This window comes from Furipterus horrens, unplaced genomic scaffold (genome assembly GCF_987537825.1).
Source record: "Furipterus horrens unplaced genomic scaffold, mFurHor1.1.pri manual_scaffold_7, whole genome shotgun sequence".
Taxonomy (NCBI): Eukaryota; Metazoa; Chordata; class Mammalia; order Chiroptera; family Furipteridae; genus Furipterus; species Furipterus horrens.
In genome coordinates, this window is record NW_028327177.1 from 13,995,088 (window position 1) to 14,021,344 (window position 26,257).

Genomic DNA, 26,257 nt, shown 5'->3' on the forward strand with positions numbered 1-26,257 from the left:
AGCTGGTCACCATTTGGCTGTTGACGTGTTAATGTCTGTATCTTACATCAGAACAGAAGCCATGTGCGGGCAGGTATCTCTTCATACTTTTTCACCGGTGCGCCCTGAAGTGCCTTGCATGTAATGGTACTTGATTAAATATTTCATGTGTGAAGGAATCTTCTCATTATTTTATAGAAAAATCTAACCATTTGCCTTCTGCCCTGATATTAAAATTTCATCATATTTAAGTTATTTTTTTCAAAGCTTGAGGAGTTAGCAGGGGCCACTTATTCTGTAGTTTTAAAAACCTTTGCATGCACCTGACTCTCTAACAGTCACCCATGGTTATTAATAATTGTTTGCTTGTTTTAAGTGGTTTTTAACTAATTTGAGATTATGCAGAGGCATCTTCTCTTCTTTCAGTGCTGCCCTGCTCTCCAGTCCTTTGTGATCTGGATGTGCAGTTGATTTCTTTAAAGTAGAAAATAAAAAATAACATAGAGCTGCTACTGAATATGTTAACCGTGGAATCAGAAAGCTTTGCAAGTAGGAACTGCAACACTAATGTGAAAGATTATAAATTACTGCTGGACATCTTTTCTGTGTAGCAGATTTTTTAAAAGAGCGCTATATTAATATTGTAACAACTAGAGCCATGAACCGAATACACACACACATATATATATTTATATAGCTGGAGACTTTACTATTTGCTTTGAACAGTGGGGCAAACAGAGCACAAAATTAAGTGTTGGACACATTAAATCTACAGATTTTAAACTATTTATATGGTCACTTTTCAATGAGTAACAGTAACTTGAAAACTAGTTTGGCTTTAAACAGTATTAGGGAATAAAAGATTTGATGAGTAGAAATAATAAGATTGAAGGGGTAGCTGAGAGAGAGGCTGGAATCGCCCTGCTTGCAGTATGAAAGATTTTTGCTGCTTCATAATCAATAATCCCAAATGACTCTGAAGGGCTTCACTGATATATAAAAGGTACAGAAAAATAATGTAATGGAGGAATAGAGAATCAGTGGAAAATTAGTTTGTAATCCTTTCTTGGGCTTTTCTTTAAAGGATCAGAAAAATGTCCTGCACTCAATTCTCTCTGGCCTGTATATCAAATGTGTAACCAAGATACTTTTATTATTAAGATAATGTGCTTTCAAATCAAAGACGTCGAGAAATGCAGAAGAAACCTTTGAACCTCCGGGCTCCTTTTGCACCTGCTCAGAATGCCAAAAGGCTAAAAGAGCAGGATTAAGGTCCCAGAATAGAAATGAAAAATAATGTACATGCAAAAGCAGAGAATGAAGATTTTTAGATTCAGAAACCTGTATAATTTTAAGGAAAAATGCACATGGAATAAAAAATAAAAAGGGGGAACTTAGTAGAAGGGACTAAACAGGAGATAGAAAAGAAATGAAACCATAAAAGAGGATCTTTGGTGATGATTTGTGGGTAGATGCAATTATAGTTAAGCACACAAACACCATTTGGGGTGTATTTCTTACCGTCATTATTCATTCCTATAGACTCTGGCCGATGCTTGGTGAGTGGCCAAGTTTCTCTTGCTCTCGATTTGTTGGGCATTTACATAGGGACCCAGATTTCACTGTCACAAATAAGATTCATCAGCCAAGCGAGTGTTGCTCAGTGAGATTCCAGATCTTTATTTATGGCCCCAAAGGACCCTCCTAAGAGAAGGCCATCCAGTGACAGAGACCAAAAAGATAAGACATGTTGGAAGAAAGACTGAGGAAGTGAGAACGCTCCCCTTGGCCAAGGTGTGTATGTGCTGATTGGGAGCTGGAATTTATGTTTAATTGGGTTTTTGTGGCCAATCAGGAAGGATTATGTGATTTCTCTCATGAAAAGTAAGTGCCAGCTTCATGCCTGGATCTAAGGAATGACCAGGATATGATGCCATGTTTCTTACCTTTTCATGCTGTTTTCTGGAAAGAACCATCAAATCCTGCACATTTTCGCCATTCTTTGGGGCTGGGTAAATTATGCCACTGGGAAATAAATAAGATGGCTTATTATGTGGCTGCCAACAAATATATCTAAAAACATGGTTTAACCCTGATTTGTACCTGATTCAAAATTCTTCAGTAATGGTAAGTAGTAACAGTAGTGGGAGTAGCACCTGTAGCAGCATTAGAAGTAATAATAAAATAAAGATAATATGAAAGACAATCATTTATGAATTATTAATTAATTAGTCAATTAATTATTAGTACCAGAAACTCAATGGTTTCTAGTTTATTTTCTCCTCAAATCATCATAGCAAACCAATGAGAGAAATCTATTGTCAGTTTTTCTTTTATGGTGGAGCTAAAGTATAGGGAAATTAAGTTACATGCTTACAATTAAATAGCTAGTAAATGGAAAAACCAGGATGCAAATCCAGGTCAGGATGAATGCCTGTTCAGCCTTTTTTATTTAGATCTCTTGGCCTATTTATACTTGTGAATGTGAAATGTACAATGAAGAAAAGCCTCTTCTGTGTATTTGGTCCTCAATGCCCTGCCCCGAAGATGATACTATGCATTGAGCAAGGATCCAGACAGGGCAGAGCCCTCACTACTTTCCAGTTCAGATGTATAGTACTGCTCCTGGGCTATGTGGGTTGCTTCATTGCTTCTTTCTGTCTTATGCTAAAACCTTGCTCTACCATCAAACTGGGACAAGAAAAGACACCAGGAGGACTTCTTGTTTCTGGTCCAGCATGTAAGAAGCTTGGAGGCTGCCACTCCATTCTAACAGTACGTATAAAGCTGAAAATATACTGAGAAATCAATAATTCAGACCTGTAAGAGAAGTGAGGTCACAGAGCAAACTGCTACCCAGCCCACCCCCCAAGTTGGAGAAATCAACAAGTGTAAACGGAGACTCACCAGAGCAGAAACCTCCATGGGAATCAGCTCAGGTGGGAAAGCCTGATCTGTCTGATGAAGGCTCAGTGTGGACAACTGATGATTAAACTCTGAGATAGGAACTCCAGGCAAAAAACCAGTTTCAAGAGACTAAAAAAGCATCAGAACCAGACACACATATGGCAGGAATATTAAAATTATCAAGCCAGGAATTTAAAACATTATGATGGATATGATAAGAGCTTTAATGGATAAAGTAGACAACATGCAGTACCAGATGGGCCATGTAAGTAGACAGATGAGAATTTTAAGAAATAATAGCATCAACACAGCAACAAACGGTAGAGCTCAAAAACATTGTAACAGAAGTGAAGAATGCCTTTGATGGGCTAATGAGTTGACTGAAGGCAACCGTATTTACACATTTAAAAGTTTACTCTGCTTGAGCTATGAAGAAGAGATTATAGATGGCAGGCGTGGAAGTTGGGAAATCGGGTGGGAGACTATTGTCTGAATCTAGGCCGATTTTCAGACTGGGTTGGAAAGACTAATAGTGAAGATAAGTGTATGGATCCTGAACACGTTCTCCATGCAGATCTGACAGGCCTGGTATGAATTGGGTGTATTTGTGTGTTAGGAATGGGGTGAGGGAAAGCAAGAGGATGAAAGGCTTATGACTGTGCTTTTGTTCAGTACCTACTAGCGAGATGTGGAAACAGTGCTAGACAGATTTGAGAGAGATTATGAATTCTGTTTCAGACGTGTTAAGTCTGAAAGTTCTCTTAGACATCTTAAGTGAAATATCACATAGGCAGCTTGTTTAAGTGAGTCCGTTAGAGAGACAGATTGAGGGAGAGTTTAAACTTAAGCATCTTTGACTCATTGACAATATTTAAAGCCAGTGGAACTTGAAATTGCTCCAGGAGAGAAGAGAGAGGAGAGAGAGAGTAAAATGTGTCCCGGGGCCAAACCCTAAAATGCTATTTAGAGGAGGAGAAGGAGCAAAAGAAGAATAGTAACTAGTGAGATAGAAAACCATCAGAGTGAGATGTACAGAAGTCAAAAGGGAGTATTTCAAGAACAAAAGGGAGTATTTCAAGAACAAAGTTCAGTGGGAAAGTAGGGAGGGAAATCTTACTGGAGTGACAGCATGGGATGATTTTTTACAGATATGTCATATGAAAAGAACAGAGACATGGCACAGCAGCTGGAAGTGGAAGTGAGGCAGGAGAGCTTACGAGTTTTCAAAATATATGGTGGCAAAAATTGGAAAAAATGTAAATGTCTACTGATAAGGGAGTGGTTAGAATATTAGCTTTTCAGTGGGATACAAGTATGTGTGTATGTGCATATAGACATGTGTCCTTTATATGGATTAAGTATACCTCAATAACATTTTTAAAAATTAGTAGATGTAGAGATTACATGTATAAGATGGCAAATTGATCACACTTCTCTGTTTCCTCTTCTCAGTGAATACCATTTGAAGATAAAACTAAAGGAATATAAACATAAGATGGCAATGACCATTAGAATAGAAAAGAGGGGAGTCAAGTGACTAGGACTATAAATGTCAGATGCTCTAGACTTGGGACCAGGAGTGAGAAACAGGATATAAACAGGGCATAAGTAAAGAAATGTTTATCAAAACATCTTTTCCTTATGCCTCAGGCAAAAAAAAAAAAAAGAAAAAAAAATGTCTGTCTCTTAAAAGTGTTTTTTTTTTAAGTGTCTACAATAAATTGGAGCATATTGTGTGCATAGTAGCAATCAAGAGTGATGTCATCCTCATTGTGATATTTAGGGAACATTCTGAGCAGTAGACGACTCAGGTGACAGGCCCAGTGCACATACGCAGAAGTCAAGGTCTGGTCTCCATTACCTTATTACTATTTTTTTAATAAAGAGACAAAGATAGAAATGAGACATTTGCAGGAAATTTACAGATAAAGTCAAATATGAGCAAAGAGAATGTTTTAAAAATAACAACCCTCCTTTGAAAAAGTAGTATCCTTAAAGAAATTTAAAAACTTACCACATTTGTTAAAAAAAAATGCATCCCTTAAAAAATAAAAAAATAAAAATAAAGCCTTGGATGCTTTGAAAGAAGAACACATCAGAGAAAAAGACAGCCCATGGAAAGTAAAATGCAAGTTTTGAAATACATATTAAAATATAGTAAATGATTTGGCAGGTGAAATTGAGAAAACATTTTCACTATTTAGAGCAGGGATTGGCAAACTTTTTCTATAAAGAGCTAGATAGTAAATATTGTCAGTTGTGCAAGCCATTGGGTCTGTCACAGTCATTCATTCAGGTTTTGTAACACGAATGCAAATGGACGTGGCCATGTTCCAATAAAACTTTGTAAACACTGAATTTTGAGTTGCACATAATTTTTACACATCATAAAGTATTTCTAAATTTTTTAACCATGTAAAATGTAAAAACCATTATTATTTACTGCATGGACCATAAAAAAATAGACCTTGGACTTGATTTTGCCCATGGGGCCGTAGTTTATTGACTCCTACTGTTAATGAAAGATATAAATGATATGTAGGAAAAGAAAACTAGATTGTGGCATGAACTTAAGCAACTGCTGACATATAAGAAAAGAAAATCTATTTGATTTTCAAGTTGGGAATCTTCTTTGAAATTCTCAGCACATGTGGCATTGGGCTTCTGAGAATGTAGTACAAGAAAAAATAATCCAAACCAGACTAATTGGCTCAGCATTTGAATGCTATTTACACAGTCATTACAAGGTAAATGCAACTTATTGATTTTTTAACTTTGAAACAATTCACAGTTATAATATAGCAAATCAGGCAGGGGGTGTAGGATAGAAAATATATGCTATTAACCTTGACCATATAAAAACAATACTGTGGGTGACAGAAGGTAGGACTTTGAAGGAAAGGAACGAGTATGGAGAACAAAAAGAAAATAAGCATGTATAGAAAAGATTTAAAAAAGGTGTTTATTTGGAATATCATACAGATTTAATATTTAATACTAATATTACTTAAGGTTATAAAAATAAAAATGAGCAGAGGACCTGAATAGACACTTCTCAAAAGAGGACATACAGATAGCCAATAGTCATATGAAAAGATGCTCAAAGTCACTAACTGTCAGAGAAATGCAAATTAAAATCACAATGTGCTATCACCTCACACCTGTTAGAATGGCTATCACCAATAAATCAATAAACAAGAAGTGTTGGTGAGGACATGAAAAAAAGGAAACCTTCATGAACTACTGGTAGGAATGAAAAATGGTGTAGCCACTATGGGAAAAAGCATGGAGGTTCATCAGAAAATTGATAATAGACCTGCCTTATGACCCAGAGATCCCGCTTCTGGGAATTAGAAAGACTGTATGCATCCATATGGTCATTTCAAGATTATTTACAATATTAGAAGTAAGCCTCGTGCCCATCAAGTAGACAAATGGATAAAAAAAAGTGATGGTATGTACAAGGTCTGTCCAGAAAGCATTCAGCCATGTAATAGGAAAAATAGAGAAAATTATTGATGAAGATAAAAGAAACATTGTATATAGGACAATGATGCCTCAGTCCCCTTCAAAGTAGGCACCTTGAGACTTCACACAGTTCTCCCAATTGCCATCAGCTACTCCTTATTTTCCTGAATCTCATCAACAGGCTGAAATCTCTTCCCTTTCAAAGGTGATTTAATTTTGGGAAAAGCCAGATGTCACAGGGTGGCAAATCTGGGCTGTGGTGGGCCTGAGTCACCTGGGTGATTTGATGTTTAACCAAAAACCTGCACAAGATGTGATGCATGAGCAGGTGCATTGTTGTGATGAAGCTGCCAATCACCAGTTGCTCATAGCTGTGGCTTTCTGTGGCCTTCTGAACCATCCAAATAGCTTTCACAGAGTATGGTTCAAGCTTAACACAAAATTGAATGCAGATTTGTTACTCTACTCATTCAGTCATCTTGAATGTGATGACTACACAGTACATATGGTCACTCAACATTCTACCACCCCCGCTGACTAGTACAGTGAAGTCATCATTGTTCATGCATGTGCATTCCAGTCCACTCTCCTTGGCTGCCAGGTTACATTAATGTTGTGTATACCATTCTGGTTACATTAACAATGGTTGGACTTTTTCTGGATAGACCTCATATATACAATGAAATATTACTTGGCCATAAAAAAAATAATAATAACCTTACCATTTGCTACAGTATAGATGGACCTTGAGGGTATTATGCTAAGTGAAATAAGTCAGTCAGAGAAAGACAAATACCATATGATTTTATTGAAACAGACTCATAGACACAGAGAGCAAACTAGTGGTTGCCAGATGGAAGGAGGATTAGGAGAGACTGGGTGAACAGGTGAAGGAATTAAAAAGTACAAATTGGTAGTGACAGAATAGTCATGGGGTTGTAAAGTACAGCATAGGAAACATAGTAATATTGTGATATCTATGTATGATGCAATGTGGGTACTAGAAATATCGTGGGTGGGGGGCACTTCAAGTATATGATTGTCTCACCACTATGCTGTATGCCTAAAACCAATACAAAATAATATTGAGAAAAAATTATATGGCAAAAAATAACCAATTAAGAATTAAAATTAATACTACCAAGAGCAAACCAAGGAGAGAGGCGGAAAGAGTATATATGTGCTAATTGCTTACCATGTTCATTGAGATATTCACAAATAATTCTGATAAATTCAAGAAGCTGAAAAGAGAAACTATGAAGAGGTTGCCCCTGGAAATTTCACCTAAGATTGGACAAAAGAGATAGTTGAGTAAGACCAGACCATGTGTGTTTAACTTAAAAAATAATAATAGCTTCCAGTGAGAAGAAATGGAAAAAGAGGCTGGGGTTTTTCACTACAATTCCTTTTGTATAACATTTTTTAAAACCATGTGTGTACTTTTCTTGATAGCCATAAGAAGATTAAAATTAACCAGGAAGATTATAGAAGCATAAAAATTACTTAAATTGTTAAGCAGGATTTTTTGTTCAGAGGGGAATGTGCCATAAAGACATGTACATAGACATGGATTCTGGAAAAAATGGTTCATAAAAATGTAATTTCTTTAATGAGTAAAATTTTCTTTAATTGTGTAAAAGTCATATTTGAAATGTAAATATATAAGTATGGCTTTTTTTTTGATTGCCTTATCATTCATCTCACCTCCATTTTATCCTCTTCCCTGTTATATGTATGTGGTGAGATTTTTAAAGCTGTATCAATTCTAGATTGTCAGGTTATTTGGCCAAATTTCCCAGTTTATCTGAACTAGAGTCTGCCCCTATATTGGTTGGCTTGAGCTACCATAACTAAAACACCATCAACTGTAGGGCTTAAGAACAGACAATTATTTTTTCATAGCTTTGGAGGCTGAAAGTCCAAGGTCAGGGTACCACAGCATGGCCGGATTCTGGTGAGAGCTCTCTTGTTTGCAGACAGCCACTTTTTTTCCTGTGTCCCTGCATGGCAGAGAGGGACAGGGACAAAGAGCTCTCTGATGCTGCTCATTATATAAGAACATTAACCCTGTTGAATCAAGATCCCACCTTATGACCTCCCTTAACCTTAACTACTTCCATAAAGGCCCTATCTCTAAATACAGTCACATTGGGGATAAGAGTTTCAACCTCTGTATTTGGGGAGAATACAAATTTTCAGTCTATAACAGCCCCCATTGAATTATGTTGTCATTTGGTTGAATTGAAAGTGTGGACAAATTGACCACAGAGGAGTCACAGACCTGCACAGTGACCACTCTTCATGTAGGCTTACCTTTTAAAGCCCCAGAAGGCTAGTACTGGAAGTTTTGTGTAATCTGACCTCTACCCTCACAGATTCTAGACTTTTTAGGCTCTCTAAACCCCAGAGTCCCCAGCCTGCCCCTACAACATTTTCTTAGGGCTTTGGTTTTCTCCTGAGTGCCTACGGCACAGTGGCCCCAACTTCCCCAGGACCCATCGGCCTCCCCTTTTCTGTCAAATCATATAAACACTCAGCTTTTCAGTATTTCACTTGATCTTCCCAGAAACATTGTAAGATGGGCAGAGGCATTTTTGTTCACATTTTGCTGGAGATGCAATGGAGAGGCAGAGACTAGCACTTTGCTGGTGTACCGAGTACAACATGTGCATCCTTCCGTCACAGGAGAGCAGAAGGAGCTCTGGACCAGGAGTCAGAGGAGCTCAATGCTTGACATGGCCGGGTTAGGCCAGAGGCGGGGTTGTTTTGGATCAGATTTACCTTCATTGATTTAATTAAGGAACAATTCTAGCACTGGAAACCTCAGTAAGGTAGCTCACATGTGTCTTCTCCCTGTGTGCATCAAGCTAGAGTGATATTATGAAGTAAGCACGGAGTTTGAACTCACTGGCACTGTGACCTTGGATGAGTTACTTTACCACTCTAAGCCCATCTCTCTGTAAACTGGAAGAAAGAATGATGTTGTAGGTTGTTAGGAAGATTAAAGCTGATTTATCTAAAGTATTTGAAACAATTCTGTGCATGTGCTGTGTTACAGAATTGTAGCTAACAAATTATGGATGTGTGGAATTATGTATGGATGTGTGGAATTATGTATGGGTGCCGGAAATGGCATTCATGACCTTTTGTGCCCCATTTCTAAGCCTGATGCGGTCAGACTTCCCCAGGTATGTTCTCACAGCTCTTTCAGAAGAGCAAGAAGAAATACACAAGCACAAAAGGCCCCTTTAGAAATCACCTCACACCTGGCTCATTATCACCTCTGCCTTCCCTGGCTCAAAGCAGGCCATGGGGCTCCCCTTCCCTTTCCCTCACCCCCAGCCCCAAGCAGTGGAAGAATAGATGCCACCTTGTGATTGACAGATCTTAGGTCATTTTGCCCTGAGGACATATTTGTTATTGATGTAGCACATTGCTATTCCAAAGGAATTGTGGTAGAGATATGAAATGATGATGATGATCAATAACCATTTTCATGATCCATATTTGTTTCTATTTCTGCTTTTGTCATGCTTTCCTTCATCCAGCACATAGGGTACAGGCTCAGAGGGTGTGTGCAGTTTTGTGCCGGGCACGCACAGAATCTCCCGTAGAGGGTGGTGCTCCTCTGGGCGGATGAGTGGTGGGTTTTTCTGTTGAACTAAGAGCAGCCACAGAGTACAGTGCGATCCTCCCACTCCACATTTCTCTTGACAGTTGCAAAACTCCAGGCTGCTAGGAAGAGCAGGCCTTGATACCCAGAGCCATGCGGGATGCCAGAGACGTTGTGTTTCCTGTTCCCTGCCTGTGCACGTCTCTGTATTCCCTCTCTGAGGTTTTATTGTTAGAAACCCTGATGCCCAGCAGCATGCATTTGGGCAGCGGCAGATCTCACCAGCATTATATGCAGGCGTTCACTTCACAGCTTGTGAGCAGGAGCGTCTGCACATCTGGCTGATGCTCCTTTATAAATAGCTCCATCAGGTGCCTCGGGAACCTGAGATGAATCTCTGACATGGGATTAGGAAACTTTGCCAATGATGGTCCCCGGAGACAGGAAGGAGCTGGCTCTGAGCCAGAGGGAAACTGCTGGTGTGACCTGTCACTGGAAGACATGAGGGAATATTTGTGTCGTGCAGTTAAGCCCAGCCCGGGTGTGGACGAGCATCACTCTACCTCTCCTAATTTGGTGTCTGTATCTTTCTATCTTTCCTTTTCCCAGTTTCTCTATTTTTTCTCACTTATTTCTACGCATCTTTTCCACTGGGGCCTTTAATACTTCTTCCTTATCACTCATTTTGCTTTGGGTCTTAGCACCCTACTCCTGACACCATCTCACAGTGCCTGAAAAGCAGCCTAAGTGTGCTGCACTCTTGCTTCCCCAAATCAGGCTTGGGAGTCCAGCCGGAGAGCGTATCAGTGCCATTAAAGAGATGTGAACATCCACTTTCCGGAACACTTAGCATGTGGCAAGCATTTTTAAAGCGTTCTTGATAAAGCATTTCTAATCCTGCCACAAAGGACACAGTAGGCATTATATCTAGTAGTGCGCATCATGTTTAGGCAGGTCCAGTGACTGGCCCAAGGTGAATGCCACAGGTGACCTTCAGGTCAGGTTTGCATGCTTCCAAATGCCAAGGCTTTTTCATTACATCACTCCTGTGTCAATGTAAAAAGAAAAAAAGAAAAAGAAATGAGGCCCAGAAATGTGAGCTATCTTGCTAAGAATTGTAGTGCTAGAATGACTCTGCTTTTTTGGCTCAGTATAAGAGAAATCTAATCAGGGGAAAGGCTGTTTTATCCCCATCCTGGGACTGTTAAGAACACAGCTGGGACTTGAACCTGTTTTTTGACACTCAAGGATATAGGAGCTGTGATACCCAACCAACCAGACAGTTCTTTCACTCGTTCGACAAATAATTATTGAGTACCTGCTATGTCCCAGGCACTGGTCTGAAGTTTGGGATTCTGCACAAAATAAGAAGTTCCCTGACCTTGTAGAGGATACAAGGACATGGGAAGAGATAGATAATAAACAACAGACGAATTAATTGAGCTGTGTCCTGTGTTAGATTGTACTTGCTATGGAGATGGAGAAAACAGAGCCAGATAATATTGGAAGCTCCCAGGGGAGAAGGGTTGCATTTATTAAACAGGGAGATCAGGATGGTATTTAAGTAGAGTCTTGAAGGAAGTGAGAGCATTAGCCCTGTAGGTATCTGGGAGAAGAGCATTTCAAGCAAAATAGGAAGTGGGCATAGTTGGCATTTGTGAGCAAGGGCAAGGAATCGTGGGAGCAGAATGTGCTAGGGAAAGAGCAGTAAAGCTGACATCAGATGCTGGGGAGCCAGATTGCTCAAAGCTGTATGAACTATTTTAATCCATTACTTGGGACTTAGGCAACGGGAAGTACAGAGTTTCAGGTGAGATGAAGGCAGTTTTGAGAAGAACAGGAGGTCAGTTTTGGACATTATGAGTTTGAAATGTTTACTAAATTTGCAAATGTAACTGAAGTCATCAGCTGTATATATGATTCAGTAATTTGGACAGAAGACTGGGCTGGAGATATAACTTGGGAGTCACCAGCATAGACCATGGCTTTTTAAAAAAAGGCATGAAACAGAAATCAGTTTAGTGGACGGTGAAACTCATCTTGTATTGCTCCCGAGACAGGACTCACGAGTCAGTGAGAAAATGATGGCGGTCTGGTTTTGGCTTCAATATAAAAGACCATTTTAAACTGCTAGAGCTTATTAGCAATGGAGTGGCCTGTTTCACAGGGTGCGTTTTCTGGTACAGCAAATTTTTAGGAAGAGTTTTGAATCTACATCATTGTTTTCCCCAAATTTGTGAGTTCTCCTCCCCACCCTCACCCCCCAAAGAAAGAGAGAAGAAAAAAAATAGTAATTGTATTTAGTCTTTATTCAAGGAAAATTGTTTACACACATACACCCTTAATATATTCATTGTAGACCATCAAAAACTGCTAAAAATAGACTTTGAGGAGTTGTATGTCTGTTCTTCTCCCTCCCCCTCCAATCTCCTTTCTTTTTTCAATCTTGAGTGAGTTGATACAATGAAAGCCAATTAAATAGTAGATTGGGAACTAAAGGAAAAGTATTGCACGAAGGTTAGGAAAGGAACAAGCAATGTTAGAGCTTACAAATACTTGAATACTTGCTTATAAAGGAGACGCTGCAAATACTTGTAAGTTTGCCAGTCTCTGATATGCGGCCATAAAGCTCTCTCTGTCCGTCCAGTAGGTGTAAACGCTCTGTGCTTTCTCTTCTTTTTCACAGTCCACTCACGGGGCCTCGTGTACGCTTCCCCAGTTATGAGTTTGTACAGCCACCGGGAGCTTAAAATTGCAGTGTTCTCTTATAAATCAAAACCCAATAAATTAAAGGGGAATTTATATTGCAAAACAGATAAGGGATAACTGGATTACACAGTAAATTTTAACTTTAAACGTGTTTTATATATGTTCTTTCAATAACAACCTTCTTTATTATTTTTTTTTAATATTTATTTTTAGAGAAAGAGGAAGGGAGGGAGAAAGAGAGGGAGAAAAGCATCAGTGTGTGAGAGAAACATCAATTGGTTGCCTCTCGCATGACCAAACAACCAGGGACCTGGCCCGCAACCCAGGCATGTTCCCTGACCAGGAATCGAACCAGTGACATTTCAGTTTGCAGGACAATGCTCAGCCCATTGACCCACACCAGTCAGGGCACATACTTCTTTAAAGCATTTAATTATTTTATTAGCACAAAAGCTTCAAGTTTACCTTAAAGAACTTAAAAGTTAAGAGGTTTTTTTTTCCAGTTACGTACAAAGCAGAAACTAGTTTGAAGCATGGATGAAATTATTGTCTAAAATAGAATCATTTGCAAAAATATAAGAAGTAATTTGCAAACAAACTTTCCCTCAAAGATGTCTTTTGCATAAAGCGAGGTCTTCCTGTAGAATAGAAAGCAGAGGCACTTCTGGCTTGTCTGCAAAAGGGCCAGGACCAACCCCGAAAGGAAATGCCTGCAATTCTACTCAGTGTCGGGATGCAAAGAGGTTAAAATAACAAACTGCCTCCGGCCTCTCCCAAGGCAGCAAAAGCCACCAAAATTGTCTCCAGAGCTGTGAATGCTGTAGTAGACTGAGCTTGGAGAAAAAGAACAGGGGCAAATGTTTTTTTAATATTTGCCGCTGGGCCGGACCTTTCTTTCTTTTTTTTTTTTTTTTAGTTTACCATTCCTAATAAATATGAAATACTATCTCTTTGTTTTATGAACTACTATTATTTCGGTTCAGGCTCCTATCGTGCAGGGAAAAAAAACACAGCATATCAGAGAAAATACTCATCTGTTGGGTGTAAAGAGGTCGGGAGTGCTGGGTGCCGAGGGAAAGAGGTCAGTAAAGTAACTGCATTAGGATTTGACCCCCCTGCGCTGCCCCATGGGGCAGTGTGATAAACAGACTGGTGTGAGTTGGACAAATGCTTGTCGTTTTCAATTGCGCATAGAAATAAAGGTTAAGGTCTTTAAGGGAATCAGGTTATAACATTCCCTCCTCGAAACTTGGTTGCTGCTGGGGATGGGGCATCACCAGGATAGACGGAGAAGTCCTGAGGGGACCGGGGGTGCTGCAGAGAGAAACTCAGGCAGAACATGTGACAGTCTGCTCTGAGAATCCAGAAAGCAGCAGCAGACCGGAGTGGGGGTGGGGAGGGGAGGGGCATGGCGATCACGGGGGTTGCAGCTGGAGTCACCATGGCTATTAATGTGGAGCTGATAACAACTCCACCATAAAGCTAAGGCAAAGAATCAGCTTATTAATGGGGCTGATACTTGTATCACTGTCAATTTAGAACAGATGAACAGGGCTTATTCATGATCAGAATCTTTACCCCTCCCAGTTTTATTTCCTATACCAGTGTACGTGGAGGCATATTCATACAGCCTTAAAAAAAAAAAAAAAAAAAATCTATGCCCAACGCTTTGTGTTTATTGCCATCCAAGCAAGTGAGACCCCATGACTGCTTAGCAGAAGTATATTCTGAAGGAAAAATGAATCAGCTTGCTAAGTGTTAGCCTCAGATCTCCTAGATTTATGAGAAAAAGAATATTTATAACAAAAGCATACATGGGGGGCCCGGTGCAGTTGAGTTCTGAGATGATTTGTGATGTTTGAGTTAATCTCCCTCTGAGTCGCCCTGTGAATGGGCTTGTGCTGGGGCGAAGGGTCCTCTCTTCCCTAAGAAATGCACAAGTTAAAGAATGGCCCTCCAGGAAGTTTAGTGTATTGATGTATAAGCAGTTTTATCCTCTTGCCTTCCCCTGCTAATTTACAGCCTTCTGTGACTGGTTTATAGGAGTTTTCAAGAGATGTGATTAGCTTTACTTGCAGGGAACTTGCAAAGGGTTTCAGGGTAATGATGTGTCAGCTATGAACTCATTCGGCTAATCTGAAGGAAATGTTTAGAGCAGGAAGGAGCCAGATTCAGAGGGCTGACTTGTGAAACGTGGTAATAAGTTCATTCCTAGCTAAAAGAACCAGAATTCTAGTTTCCGAATCATTCAAAGTGATGATGGGCAAAACAGGAGAGACTAACCAACAGCAAAATATTCACGCATTTGTACCATCCATGGCAGGGGTCTTCCTCTCTCATCCAGATGAGGAACGCAAAGGGCAACTGTCTGGCTCAGGGGTGGGGTGGAAGGAAGAGGCCACGTATGATTAGGAGCCATGTGAGCTCAACACAAGCGGATGGAGAGCAGCAAGAGCTGGACGACATTCACTGCGAAATAAATAGTAAGTAGGTCTGTGAGCCTGGACTCAGTGAGAATGGTTGCATTTCATTAATTCATTCTTATTCGCTGTGGCTATAAGAGCATCTATTAAACACAAGGCACTCTGGAGAGCAGTTCCAACAGTTCTATCCTCACTGAGCAAATAACTTCGTGTTCCAGTTACTGGGAATGCAAGACAAATTACCCCCAAACTTAGTGGTGGAAGACACCTGTTTATGATGCCCGTGGGCTATGTGGGTTAGGAACTCACTCGGGGCTCAGCAGGGACAGCGGGTCTCTGAGTCACGGTGTCGGGCACCTCCACGGCAAGATTCAAAGGCTGGCGACTGGAATTGTCTGAAGCTTGTTTACACATTTGTCTGAGGTTTGGGGTTGGGGGTTGCTGTAAGCTGATATTTTAGTGGGGTGATTGGCCAAACCTCCTGCACATGGTCTCTTCGGGTGGGCTAGGCTTCCTCACAATATGGTGACTGGGTTCCAAAGAACAGTGCCAGAGAGGGTGAGCCAGGCAGAAACTGTATCTTTTATATCACCTAGCCTCGGAGTCATATAGTGACTAGCATCAATTGCGCTGTGCTCCATTGGTCAGAACTGTCGTGGACCCTGGAGAAATTCAGGGAAAGAGAACACGAACCCCAAATATCAGTGGAGAAATGGCAGTCACAATAAATGAAAAGCAGATAGATATATATGTACATATGCGTGTATATGTTTACATGTATAAGCTATCATATTTAATAGGAATGGAAGAAAAACATTACCACATCAAAAAGCAAAAAGTGATAAGTATTGTTTGAGATTATTTTGTGAGTGACAACATAAAGAATCATACCCCTGAAAATAAACTAATGAAAATAACACCCGAGCACTGTGTTTTCTAAACTTGAATCTCCTACATGCAACTTCCATTATTTTTACTATTACCTTATTATCTGTATTACTGTTTCCTTGATTTTTTTCCCTTAAAATTGACCTACTGGGTTTTTGACTCAAGTTTGATTTAAAAGCAAACTAGATATTACTACCAGAAATAAGGTTTATTTTTGCCATAATTTATTTGCTATAAAATAAAAGCAACCCTTAAATATAATAAAATTAAAACAGAAGTTATTGGACATTCAGTGTACTGCTGTCTGTTGAAGGAGCTGAGGCTGAAGGGACCTCTCTCTGTCAAAAAAAGCCATGCTAACAGGTGTTAGAAAGATGACAAATCACACTCATACAAAATTGGGGCTCTCCCCTTGACTTAACAGGAAGGACTGAAAGAGAACTGAAAGTAAACGTTCCCTAGTGAGAAAGTCAATGATGTTTGCAGCCACATCTGTGTGCCTCCCAACATCTTTTAAAGAAACTATCAATATTATAATCCCGCTTTGTTGGCAAACACCGATACCCAAATGCTAAAAGTTACAGATAGCTAAGCTTTTCTCTAGATTCAACCAAGTTCCTGGGATCCATGAGGAAGACCAGCATGTAGCACAGTTGATGGTTTTTAATTAACAAATATATTTGTAACCCGCCATCTGACAAAGACTGGGTCCTTGTCCCTCTATTAGGTTTGGTTTTATAAACACCTTCTTGAAAGATCCAGTGAGCAATAAAGGACCTTGGCTGGTTGGCTTTCACAGAAGGTCTTGCTACCCCTGTTATCTTATTATGATTCCCCACGTGCTGGTGGTATTGACTTCCGGCTTCCCCACTGTGGCGTAACAAATGTCCCTACACTTTACAGAACCACCCTCAGTCCAGAGCTCCCAGGCCAGCTTGCGCTTTTTAATATGCAGTATCTGAATCTGGTAACGTTCATTTTACAAATAATTATTAGCATCTGCCAAGACCAGTGTTATTGTAGTAGGCCCTGAAGGTATCAGAGGGCAAATGATGGCCACTGTCTTAGAATACAGAGGAAGGCTGGTTGGAAGTAGCTATTTTCCCCCTGAAATTTAATGAATTTCTCAGCAAGCCCATTGTCTTGTTGTTAGAGTATTCATCAGAAAACACTCCTTCCTGGAGATTTTTCCCAGTAGAAATGATCACTTGAGGGTAGATAACATTTTCATGGGCTTCTCCACCTGGAGCTTTTCTTTCTGGTTTTCGGGGGTACGGAGAAGCTCTGCCAAGGTTAGGAGGACAAGAACCAGATACCTATCCCTGGGGAACCCAGCCTGTAGCCTTTACTGCCCTCTAGGACTTCTAATAATAGTGCCTTTCTAGGCATGGGGCTGGCAGTCACAGACCTTCTTTTCCTTCTTTATTTGTAGTCGGCGACGGTGAAGCTATCGAAACCGGTGGCTCTGTGGACCCAGCAGGATGTCTGCAAGTGGTTGAAGAAACACTGTCCGAGTCAGTATCAGATCTACAGCGAGTCATTCAAACAGCACGACATAACTGGTAAAGTATGCAGTCCCCATGACATTCCGTTCCCGCCCCCCACCCACCCCCGCGACGGCCTTTCCCATACCCTTGCAATGAGATGGCATCTTCCTGCAGAAATTCTCTGGCGTGGGTTTACTTTAAAAGGGACGATCAATTCCAGATCTGTGTGAGCCATGCTACTTAACAAGCGTAAGACGATATTATAGAGAACCATGGTGGAAATCAGGCTTAGGGGTTAGGGGAGTCTAGAGAGAATAAAAGCAATCCTAGAGAAAAGAAAGGGAGGAAGTCTTTCAAATCAACTTGGTTACAGGCTCAATAGGTAGATATTCTAAGTAGAAGAGGTTTCTAAATAGGAACATTCTGAAGGGAATATAGCAATACTAGCTCACTGCCTCTGAGTGAGTTACCTTCATTCACAATACTTCAAAGCACAAATTAAGACTCCATTTAGAGCAAGGGGCTTTGAGAACTATATGTGGTGATTAAGAAGCCACTTGGAAGCAGAAAGTTATAGTGGTATAATGAGCTGTAAAAGCCCTAAGGGTCAAGTCTGTCAATTGGAGAATGGGGTGGGCGAGGGGGAGAGGACAGGCCTTCTGTGGGACACCATCAGTGTAAGGGGGGTCTCTTCCAGACCCCACCAGCCCTACCGCCCTGAGTCTGCTTAACCTGCCAGCCTGCCTCCCTTCCGCCTCCTCTGCAAACACCATGATCAAAGATAGGATGGAGGAATATGCTCTGATCACCGCAACTACGCTTCAGGAGGAAAAGCAATGTCAAAAAGTCCTGATTCTAGTGCAGAATCTTGCTTTTTACTACAAGAAAACTGATATTCCAATGGGAAATGGCTTGCTCTTGAGCAGCTCAGTGCTCTAGATGCTAAGCCTCTTTCCAAACTTGTACTTTCTATCTCCTGAAATCCTAACCCCTCTCTCTATTCTATTTACTCCTATTACTCCGGGGCAGGGCGTGCTAAGCAGAAAGTATTTATTTTGGCAATTACGGTTTGGCCCTGGAGCTCTTGAGAACTGGGGCAGATCCTGCCTCCCTAGAGCCGACCTCAATGGGTGGTCTCAAAGTGTGTCCTGTGGGGGCTGCCCCAGAGGCAAGGAGTGTTCTTTGGGGTCACTGCGTGTATGTCAACCAAAGCAGCCCCCTTTGTCTGTTTTATGTATTTAAATTATGTAGAAAACTTGATTTGGAATAACCCTGAGGTTTAAAAAAATGCTAAACTAGATTATCATAGCGTCCTGCTGACCAAGTTGCTAATGTTTTAATATAGAAGGAACACACACAAGTGTAGCTCACGCTGAATTAACAGCGTGAAATACTCCTAACTTAAGTATTACAAAAAGTCCTTAATTCACTTCCTCTCTCCCCACAACCAGAGGTAACGGCCCACTTGGATGAAATTTCTGAAATCCTGAGGGCAGAGTTGGAATTTGGCTTAGATTCCAGGCATTAGATTTTATTTCTTAGTTCCTCCCTTAAGAATATAAGAAAATCCTGCAAAAGGTCAGTGATTCCACCCCCAAAAGTGATCAATCAGTCTGGAACCATTTGGCTGATTATGGTAGCCTTCACCAGATAATGTCTGCCTAATATTGCTTAATGCCCGTGATAGTGAGGGCGAAGCCGTTTCATGATCTTACTTGAGAGTGGTGTTATCTTTCATTAGGGGTGAGAATGATGAGATACCCTTGAGGGAAGGGTAAGCATTTGTAATGGTTTGAAGAGGATGAGCATTTTGCTCCACGGAAATGAAGATCTCATGCTTCGATGCTTGTGGAGCAAATGGTGCCACTTCCCTCCCAAGGCTTTCCGCTAAGTGACATGAGGAAAGGGCGTGTGGGAAGGAGACGTGCTGCGTTTCAGACAGCTGTCATTTTGCTTTTGGTGGCACACTGGTCTCTGGAACGCTGCTGGCATGGGTAACTGCAGCCTCCTTGGGACCTTGAGCAAGATCCTGGCTAAGGAGTCTGAGCATGTTATTTAACCCCACTGCCTCATCTCCAAAACAGAGATAATAATGATGCCTGACTCACAGGGTCATTGTGAAAATTAAATGCAGTGAGTGAACAACTAAGTCAGCCATTGATTGGCACCTTTTGCGTGCCAGCATTGTGTTATTATTTATGTCAAGACTCATGGGAAGGTGTCTAAAAACATACTATTACTTCATTCTAAGAGCAGCCTGTTTTCTGGCAAGAAAAGAAAGCAGGGAATTACTGGAGGACTTAGGGATCAGAGAGAATGATTTCAGGTGAACACAGGTCCACTCCTTTTTGACACTCACTCTCTTCCTCTGTTCTCTGGCCTAAGATTGAATGTAAAATATCCAAATGATCACAAGTGCTACGCAGCCAGAAAATAGCTCTCAAGGCTTAGGCCAGCTTGCAGTTATCCTAGTACCCTTGGAGGCTGTCATCAACAAAAGCAAAGAGGCTTATAATAAAATATCAAGATACGGAAACAGAGCACACCTCAGCCGCCTAGCAGAGTGACTTAGGGAACAGTCAGGGCACTGTGTACAATTGACAGGTTAAAGCGGCCCAGAGTTACCTCTGCGCTGCGTGGTTTTGTGAAGGTTACTTGATGCACTTCATCCTTCTTCAGCTGTAAAAAGGGGATGATGATAGTCTCCACCTACGAGGGTGGCTGGGACCGTAGTTCACGGCCATAGTCAGCATGCAGTGAATGTTAGCTACTGCTGTTTTCTGAGATGCTGTCCTCATTTCTATGAACATAAACAATACATAAACAGAGTTAAATTCCTCTATCTTTATAGTCTTGGAAATTGGGAAAGGAGCACCTACCAGGGAGTGGGGGCGGGGAGAATCTGGGCCGGTAAATATGCTATGCTTGTCTGCAAGGCTGCAATAAAGATGTTCATGTGTCTCTTATTTATGCTTAGAGTGTCCCAAGAACTGCTGTTCATTTATTTTCCTTAAAGCAAGGATCTCCAATATAATTCTCATCAATGAGTCATGGTACATCAATGTAACATATAAACATTCCCTTCATTTAGAGGCAAATGGCACAATGAGTGTAAATAAAAAGGATACGTATTAAAAGGGAAGGAAAAAGTCTGGGCTTTCTGATCTCAGGCCTGGGTCAAATTCTCCCACCTTGTCCTCCACCTCCAACCTTGGACACATATTAACTGAACAATGTCCCAAGTTTCTCATCAGTGAAATGACAATAATATTTATCTTAAAATGTTTCTGGGAAAATTAAATAGGATCATGCCTGTGAAGGGCCTAGCTTAATGCAGAGTAGACATTTATCCACTTAGCAAGTATTTATGAAGCATCTGCCCTGTACCAGGTTTTGGGAATACAGCAATAAATATGATGGTCAGTGATCTGTGTGGGTAAAATTTTGTGCTTCCATGGAAAACTGTGCATTGTCCACAGCACACTGTTTTGGGCTAGTTCTGTTTCTGCAGAGCAGCTTTCCAACTCTTAAGTTTGTAGCTAATTGAGAGCAATCCAAAATGATTCTTGTGGACATGTAAATTCTATCCACAGAGTTTCAGTTGACTTCCATAGCTACCATGAAGAAGGTGAGTTTTGCCTACCATTGACACATCCATTTCACTCTTCCTGGTGTATAAATGTGTCTGCTGTTTGGATCCACCTCTGAGCTGGTTGTAACAGCTCCTCATTTCCTTATTAATGAATTAAATAAAATCTAAAAACATGCTCATTTTTGCGTTGGTGATAGTCATGATTTGAACTTTTTTGAAAATGTAACCTTTCACCTTGGTAGTTTAATTTTTTAATTTATGTTTTAGCCAGTAATTTAATTATATTAACATTTTTTTGATGCCTTTGTTTTAAGGACATTAAATCCTAAACAAACTCTGCCTCCTAGCCCCATTTCTCCAAAGTCTAAGAAAACTTAAGATACGTTTTAACCCACCAGCATGCAAAACTTTTTTGCAAATGTTCTGTTACAAGTTCTGAGAATGCCACTGTGTCCAGAAGGTACCTGCTGTTTTGTGGCAGATGTGTTTAATCAGAAGAGAAGCTGCTCGGGTTAACTCCCTGCAGAAGAGCTCTTAAAAAGGCATAAGATGGTTAGAACACCCGAGAGGTGTGAGGGTAGACAGATTTAAATCATCAGATTAGGCTGGAAGGAAAGAAATTTGTCTATTGTCCTGTGCTCGCAAGATTTCTCTCCCCCGGCTTTCTGAGGCCCGGCTTTGAATGCTGATGAGGATGCTTTACCGGGGCCAGGTATAAGCTCCCAGACAGCTTTTCAGATTCTCTTTTATGCACAGTTAAGAATCTCTTCAGGTTGGAGGCATTTCCACCCTGACTGTGCCTGGTACTCCTGCTGTGGTGGCTCCTAAAGTCAACTCACCTCCTTCGGCATCAAGCCCTCCACCCATAAAGGGTTCTTTCCCCTGCCAACACTGAAGACTTATTTTCATGGAGGGAAGCTCTCAGACCTGCCCAGAATACAAAACATTTTTTTAAGCTAGTTTGAATGTGTAGAAGGTTTCCGTGTTGGCTGCTTTGTGGAACAGCAGCAGGCACCCTTTAGATGTCCGGATATATACAAGAGTAAGTAGTTAGCACGTACGTTTGTCATATTTCTCAACTGTCTCCTACCAAAGAGAGGAATGCTTCCGGCCCTTTTTCTGCTTCAGGTGCTTCCCATTGGTACCGCTTTCCCCCCCCTTGAAAACGCCCTGCTGAGCTGTAGCACCTGAAATTTGGCGGTTCTGCCTATGCTGTTGAATCAAGGGGAAACCTCTTTCTCTTTTTCAGACCTTCAGCTTGCGGCTCTATCTGCCAACATTGTTCCCTTCAGTGGGGACTTCTCCAGGCTGTTCCACCCCTTTACGCTTCTGTTGTCTTTTATTACCGTTAGCGTTCCCCATGGAGACCAGTGGGGTGCGTCGTTAACAGGTGTCAAAAGAAGTGGAATAATTACTTGATGTGACATACCTCTGAGAATATTACTTATAGAATCCAGGTTAGCCACATAAAGTGCGGGTATATTTAACCACCACTGTGCCGCCTCTGCGCATTTTCTTGTCTTTATTGGTTTTTCCCTCTGGATATTATCTTCTGCTTTTCTCTATCATTGTATTTTGTTATACTTCTCTTTTATATGAACAGCTCTACACTTGTTATTGAACCTCAAGCAGGCTTTTATATTTGCATGGGAAAATTTCTGTCCTCATCAGGCACACATTTTCCATAATCTAATTTTCTAGAAACATAATTTATTCTTTGTTGTTAAGCCCCTTTGAGGGAATGTGTACAAATGTCACTTTTCTACTCTTCATCATTCTTAAACCAAAGGGGCTGAATGTGGTTGTTTGGATGATTCAGAATAGTATACTTCTGAGTGCTGGAAAGGACTCGCATTAGGGTGTCATCCAAGGTTTTATGGAGTTATTAAAAAATACCCCTTTCCATGAGAAGTATGAATGGAGATCAAAACATCAGCTTCATCCCTGGTAAAGCTCTCTGGGAGAATGTCACTTAAGTCTTCAGGTAAATTGATTTCCTAAGAATATTTTCCCCTAAATTAGGCACACAGGTCACAGCAGAGGGTGGAACAGGAGACAGGGCTGAGTAAGCCCAGTTCCTGCTTCCAGAGGCATCAGACAGGAACCAGAAGAGGGGCCTGGAACATGGGCCAGGGCAGTCCTTCCACAAGGGACTAGGAAGAAGGAGAAATGGGTATCTTCCCACCAATTCATGTCTCCCCAACTATCCTCTCCAGCGTTTCTCCTCATGGCCCACCAGCCTTGGCTTGAACATCTCTAGAATGAGCATTTTGTAACTTTTTAAAGCAAACTGTTTTTTCATCTAAAATTGAGCGTGGTGCTCATAGTGTTTCATTCTCTGACTCCTTTTTGCTCAAAGCTGCAGGCCTGAGGGTCTGCTTTGCAGGGCTCTCCAATGCCACTCTCTTTTCCACCATCCTCAAACCCACCCATTTTCCTGGATAACCCCAACTTGCCTTTAGCCTGCAGTTCAGATACCACCTCCTACAGAAAGCATTTCTTTCTCCTCTTCATCTGCTTTAAGTGACCCATCCTGCAACTCCCGGGATAGTCCCTGTGGTAGGGCTTGGCACATCAGATGGATAGTCAAAACATTTCATTATTAGGAAGTTCTGCTGAGGTGTAGCTGAAACCCACCCCAGGTCCCGTTTATGTGCCCAGGCGAGAAACCTTTGCTGGAGAAAGTCCATGTTGTCTGTTGTCTTGCTGCCAGACCTCCGCGGAGCCGTAGCGCTGTTCCCTCCACCCCCCTTTCTTCATCCCAGTGGACTGTTGATTGGATATCCCACGATGCCTCCTTCCAAGTTCCCCTTCATCTCTAATGGATGCCTTTCTTCTGTCTGATGAGATTTCCCTAAACGTTTTACCCTCCATTTCATCTGTCTTCTCCTTCCTCTGGCTTCAGAAATCATGGCCTTGTTCCCTTCCACAGGCAGACCGTAGAGATTTTCTTTGGCGGGGGAGAGGCCCATCCAAGAATTAATTCCACGAGGCAAATTGTTACCCTGGAATCTGGAGAGTAGGGCACATGCAGAGGATACAGCCTTGAGGACTTGCTGAGCTAGAACAGAAACCAACCCAGTAATAACGGACAAAAGATTCAGACACTACAGGGAAGACTTAAAAATGGCCAATAAATACATTAAACTATGCTCAGCAATATTAATTCATCAGGAATATGCGAATAAAACCACAATAAGGTGTCACTTTACCCTGAGCAGAATGGCTAAAATCCAATTGCTAGGCAATAACAAGTGTTGATAAAAAGGTGTAGCAACGGGATCTATTGTACATTGTGGTTGTATGATAGACTGCCAACCGATTTAAAAACTGCATTTCTTGTAGTTAATCACATGCTTATTAAATGTTCCCGCATTTCTACTCTGAGGTATTCACCCAAGAGAATTGGAAACATATGTTTATAAAAATTCCAGTTCACGAATATCCAGAGGAGCTTTACTCAGAGGAGATACACTTTGAAACAACCGCTCGGTCCATCAAGAGTAGACTGAATAAAGAAACTATAGTGTACTCACACCAAAACCACTGCTCAGCGATAGAAAGGAACCACACTGCTGATGCATTGCAACGGCATGACTGGATTGCACATGCTGCTGAGTGAGAAGTTGGAAACAAGAGAATACATACTGTGTGATTCCAGTCACAGGCAATTGTAAGACAGGCCAAGTTAATGTAGAGGGACGATCAGGCCCATGGTTGCTTGGAGTTGGGGGGGGGGGGGGTAGGCGGGAGATTTATGGTCCAGAGGAGCAAAAGAGCTTTCTGTCCTGAAGAAAGGGCTTTCTATCTTTGTGAAAAGGCACCTATTTTTCAAATGTGTGAAATTTATTGTATATAAATTATAACTCAATCAAGTCATTTTTAATAACGTAAGTGCTTTCCAAATTTTCTAAAATGACACACTGTTTTCTAAAATAAAAAAGTGAAACTGTTCTACATCTTTCCGTACTGGCTATTGGATCATTCATAATAAAGATGATGGATAGATAGACGTGGTTTTATATTTATTTATTATCTATAGATATTTGAGCTTGAAAATCTACTTTAAGCATTTTTCACTGAAAGAATAATCTGAAGATACCAGAACATTTTTCCAAAGAAAGGCATAGTTTTACCTGTTCTTGGAAGATTACCACTGACAAAAAGGAACAGTGTATGTACTTGTCTTACTGAGATGCCACTTGTCTGAGCCTACACCTGTGCGGCCAAAACTTAGATTTCACAGATGACTATAATTTCAGAAAATAGTTTGAAATGACATATAGTTACCACCTTTGTCTTTTTTGCATTAATAATTTTTAAATTAAAAACAACCCTCACCATCATTTAATAAACCAAAGGCATATTAATGACAATACCAAAAATAAAACTCATGACTTAAAAATGGAATCAATCTTACTTTAAGAAAAAAAATACATATTTTTATTTCTTCCATTTTCATCACAAAACAGCACCACTGTATAGGCTAGCATAAGCAAACTATTTCTCTAAGGGGACATTTATTGATACTCTAAATACAGCATTTATGTCCTATTAGTGATGATATTTGACGGGATAAGAATGGAAGTTGTCACCGAATGAACTATTTGTTGTTTCATAGATCAGAGAGCTAAAACAGAAGAAATGTATATTTTTTAACCTACAAAAATGGCTCCAGTTCACCCCCATGCAGTCCCCTCCTAACACCTACTGACTGCCCACTGGAGAATAATTATAACCAAGGCAGGTGGGGGGATTCCTACGACCACGTGATTCAATTTTCTCTTGGGTGATATTCTCCTCCCCTCACCACTTTTATAGATTTTATAGTTTGAGAAACCAAGACCGAAGGGAAAGTTTTGCCCAGGTCCCACAGCCAAAAAATGAACAGCCAGGACCAGGAATTAACTTTTGAGCAGATAGTGATGTGTCTGAAGCCTCATAAACATCCCTCGTAGCCATCTCTCGTACCCGTCCCATCCGGGCACTGCAGTAGACCACTCTTGTTCTTGTCCCAGTATCTGCCTAGTTAACTTTTGGGTAATTTTCAAGGTCTCCCTCAAATTGTGCTTCTCTTCCCTAGCTCCCTACCTTGCCTGGCTCTTTTCTTTTTTCTTTTTCTTTTGTACATTATCTGTAATGAATGAATGACAGCCATAAAATTAATATTATAACACTTATCACATTATAT

At 40.8% G+C, this 26,257-nt stretch overlaps 1 protein-coding gene across 2 annotated transcripts in view; it reads left to right on the top strand.

The window, feature by feature from the left end:
- The window catches only part of SAMD12 (sterile alpha motif domain containing 12), a 323,498-nt gene that overhangs the window by 119,551 nt on the left and 177,690 nt on the right, over positions 1–26,257 (top strand). For both annotated transcript variants that reach the window (XM_090283426.1, XM_090283427.1), the window contains exon 3: positions 17,420–17,549. In XM_090283426.1, coding sequence (XP_090139552.1) covers positions 17,420–17,549 — 130 coding nt within the window. The remainder of the gene's footprint in view (positions 1–17,419; positions 17,550–26,257) is intronic.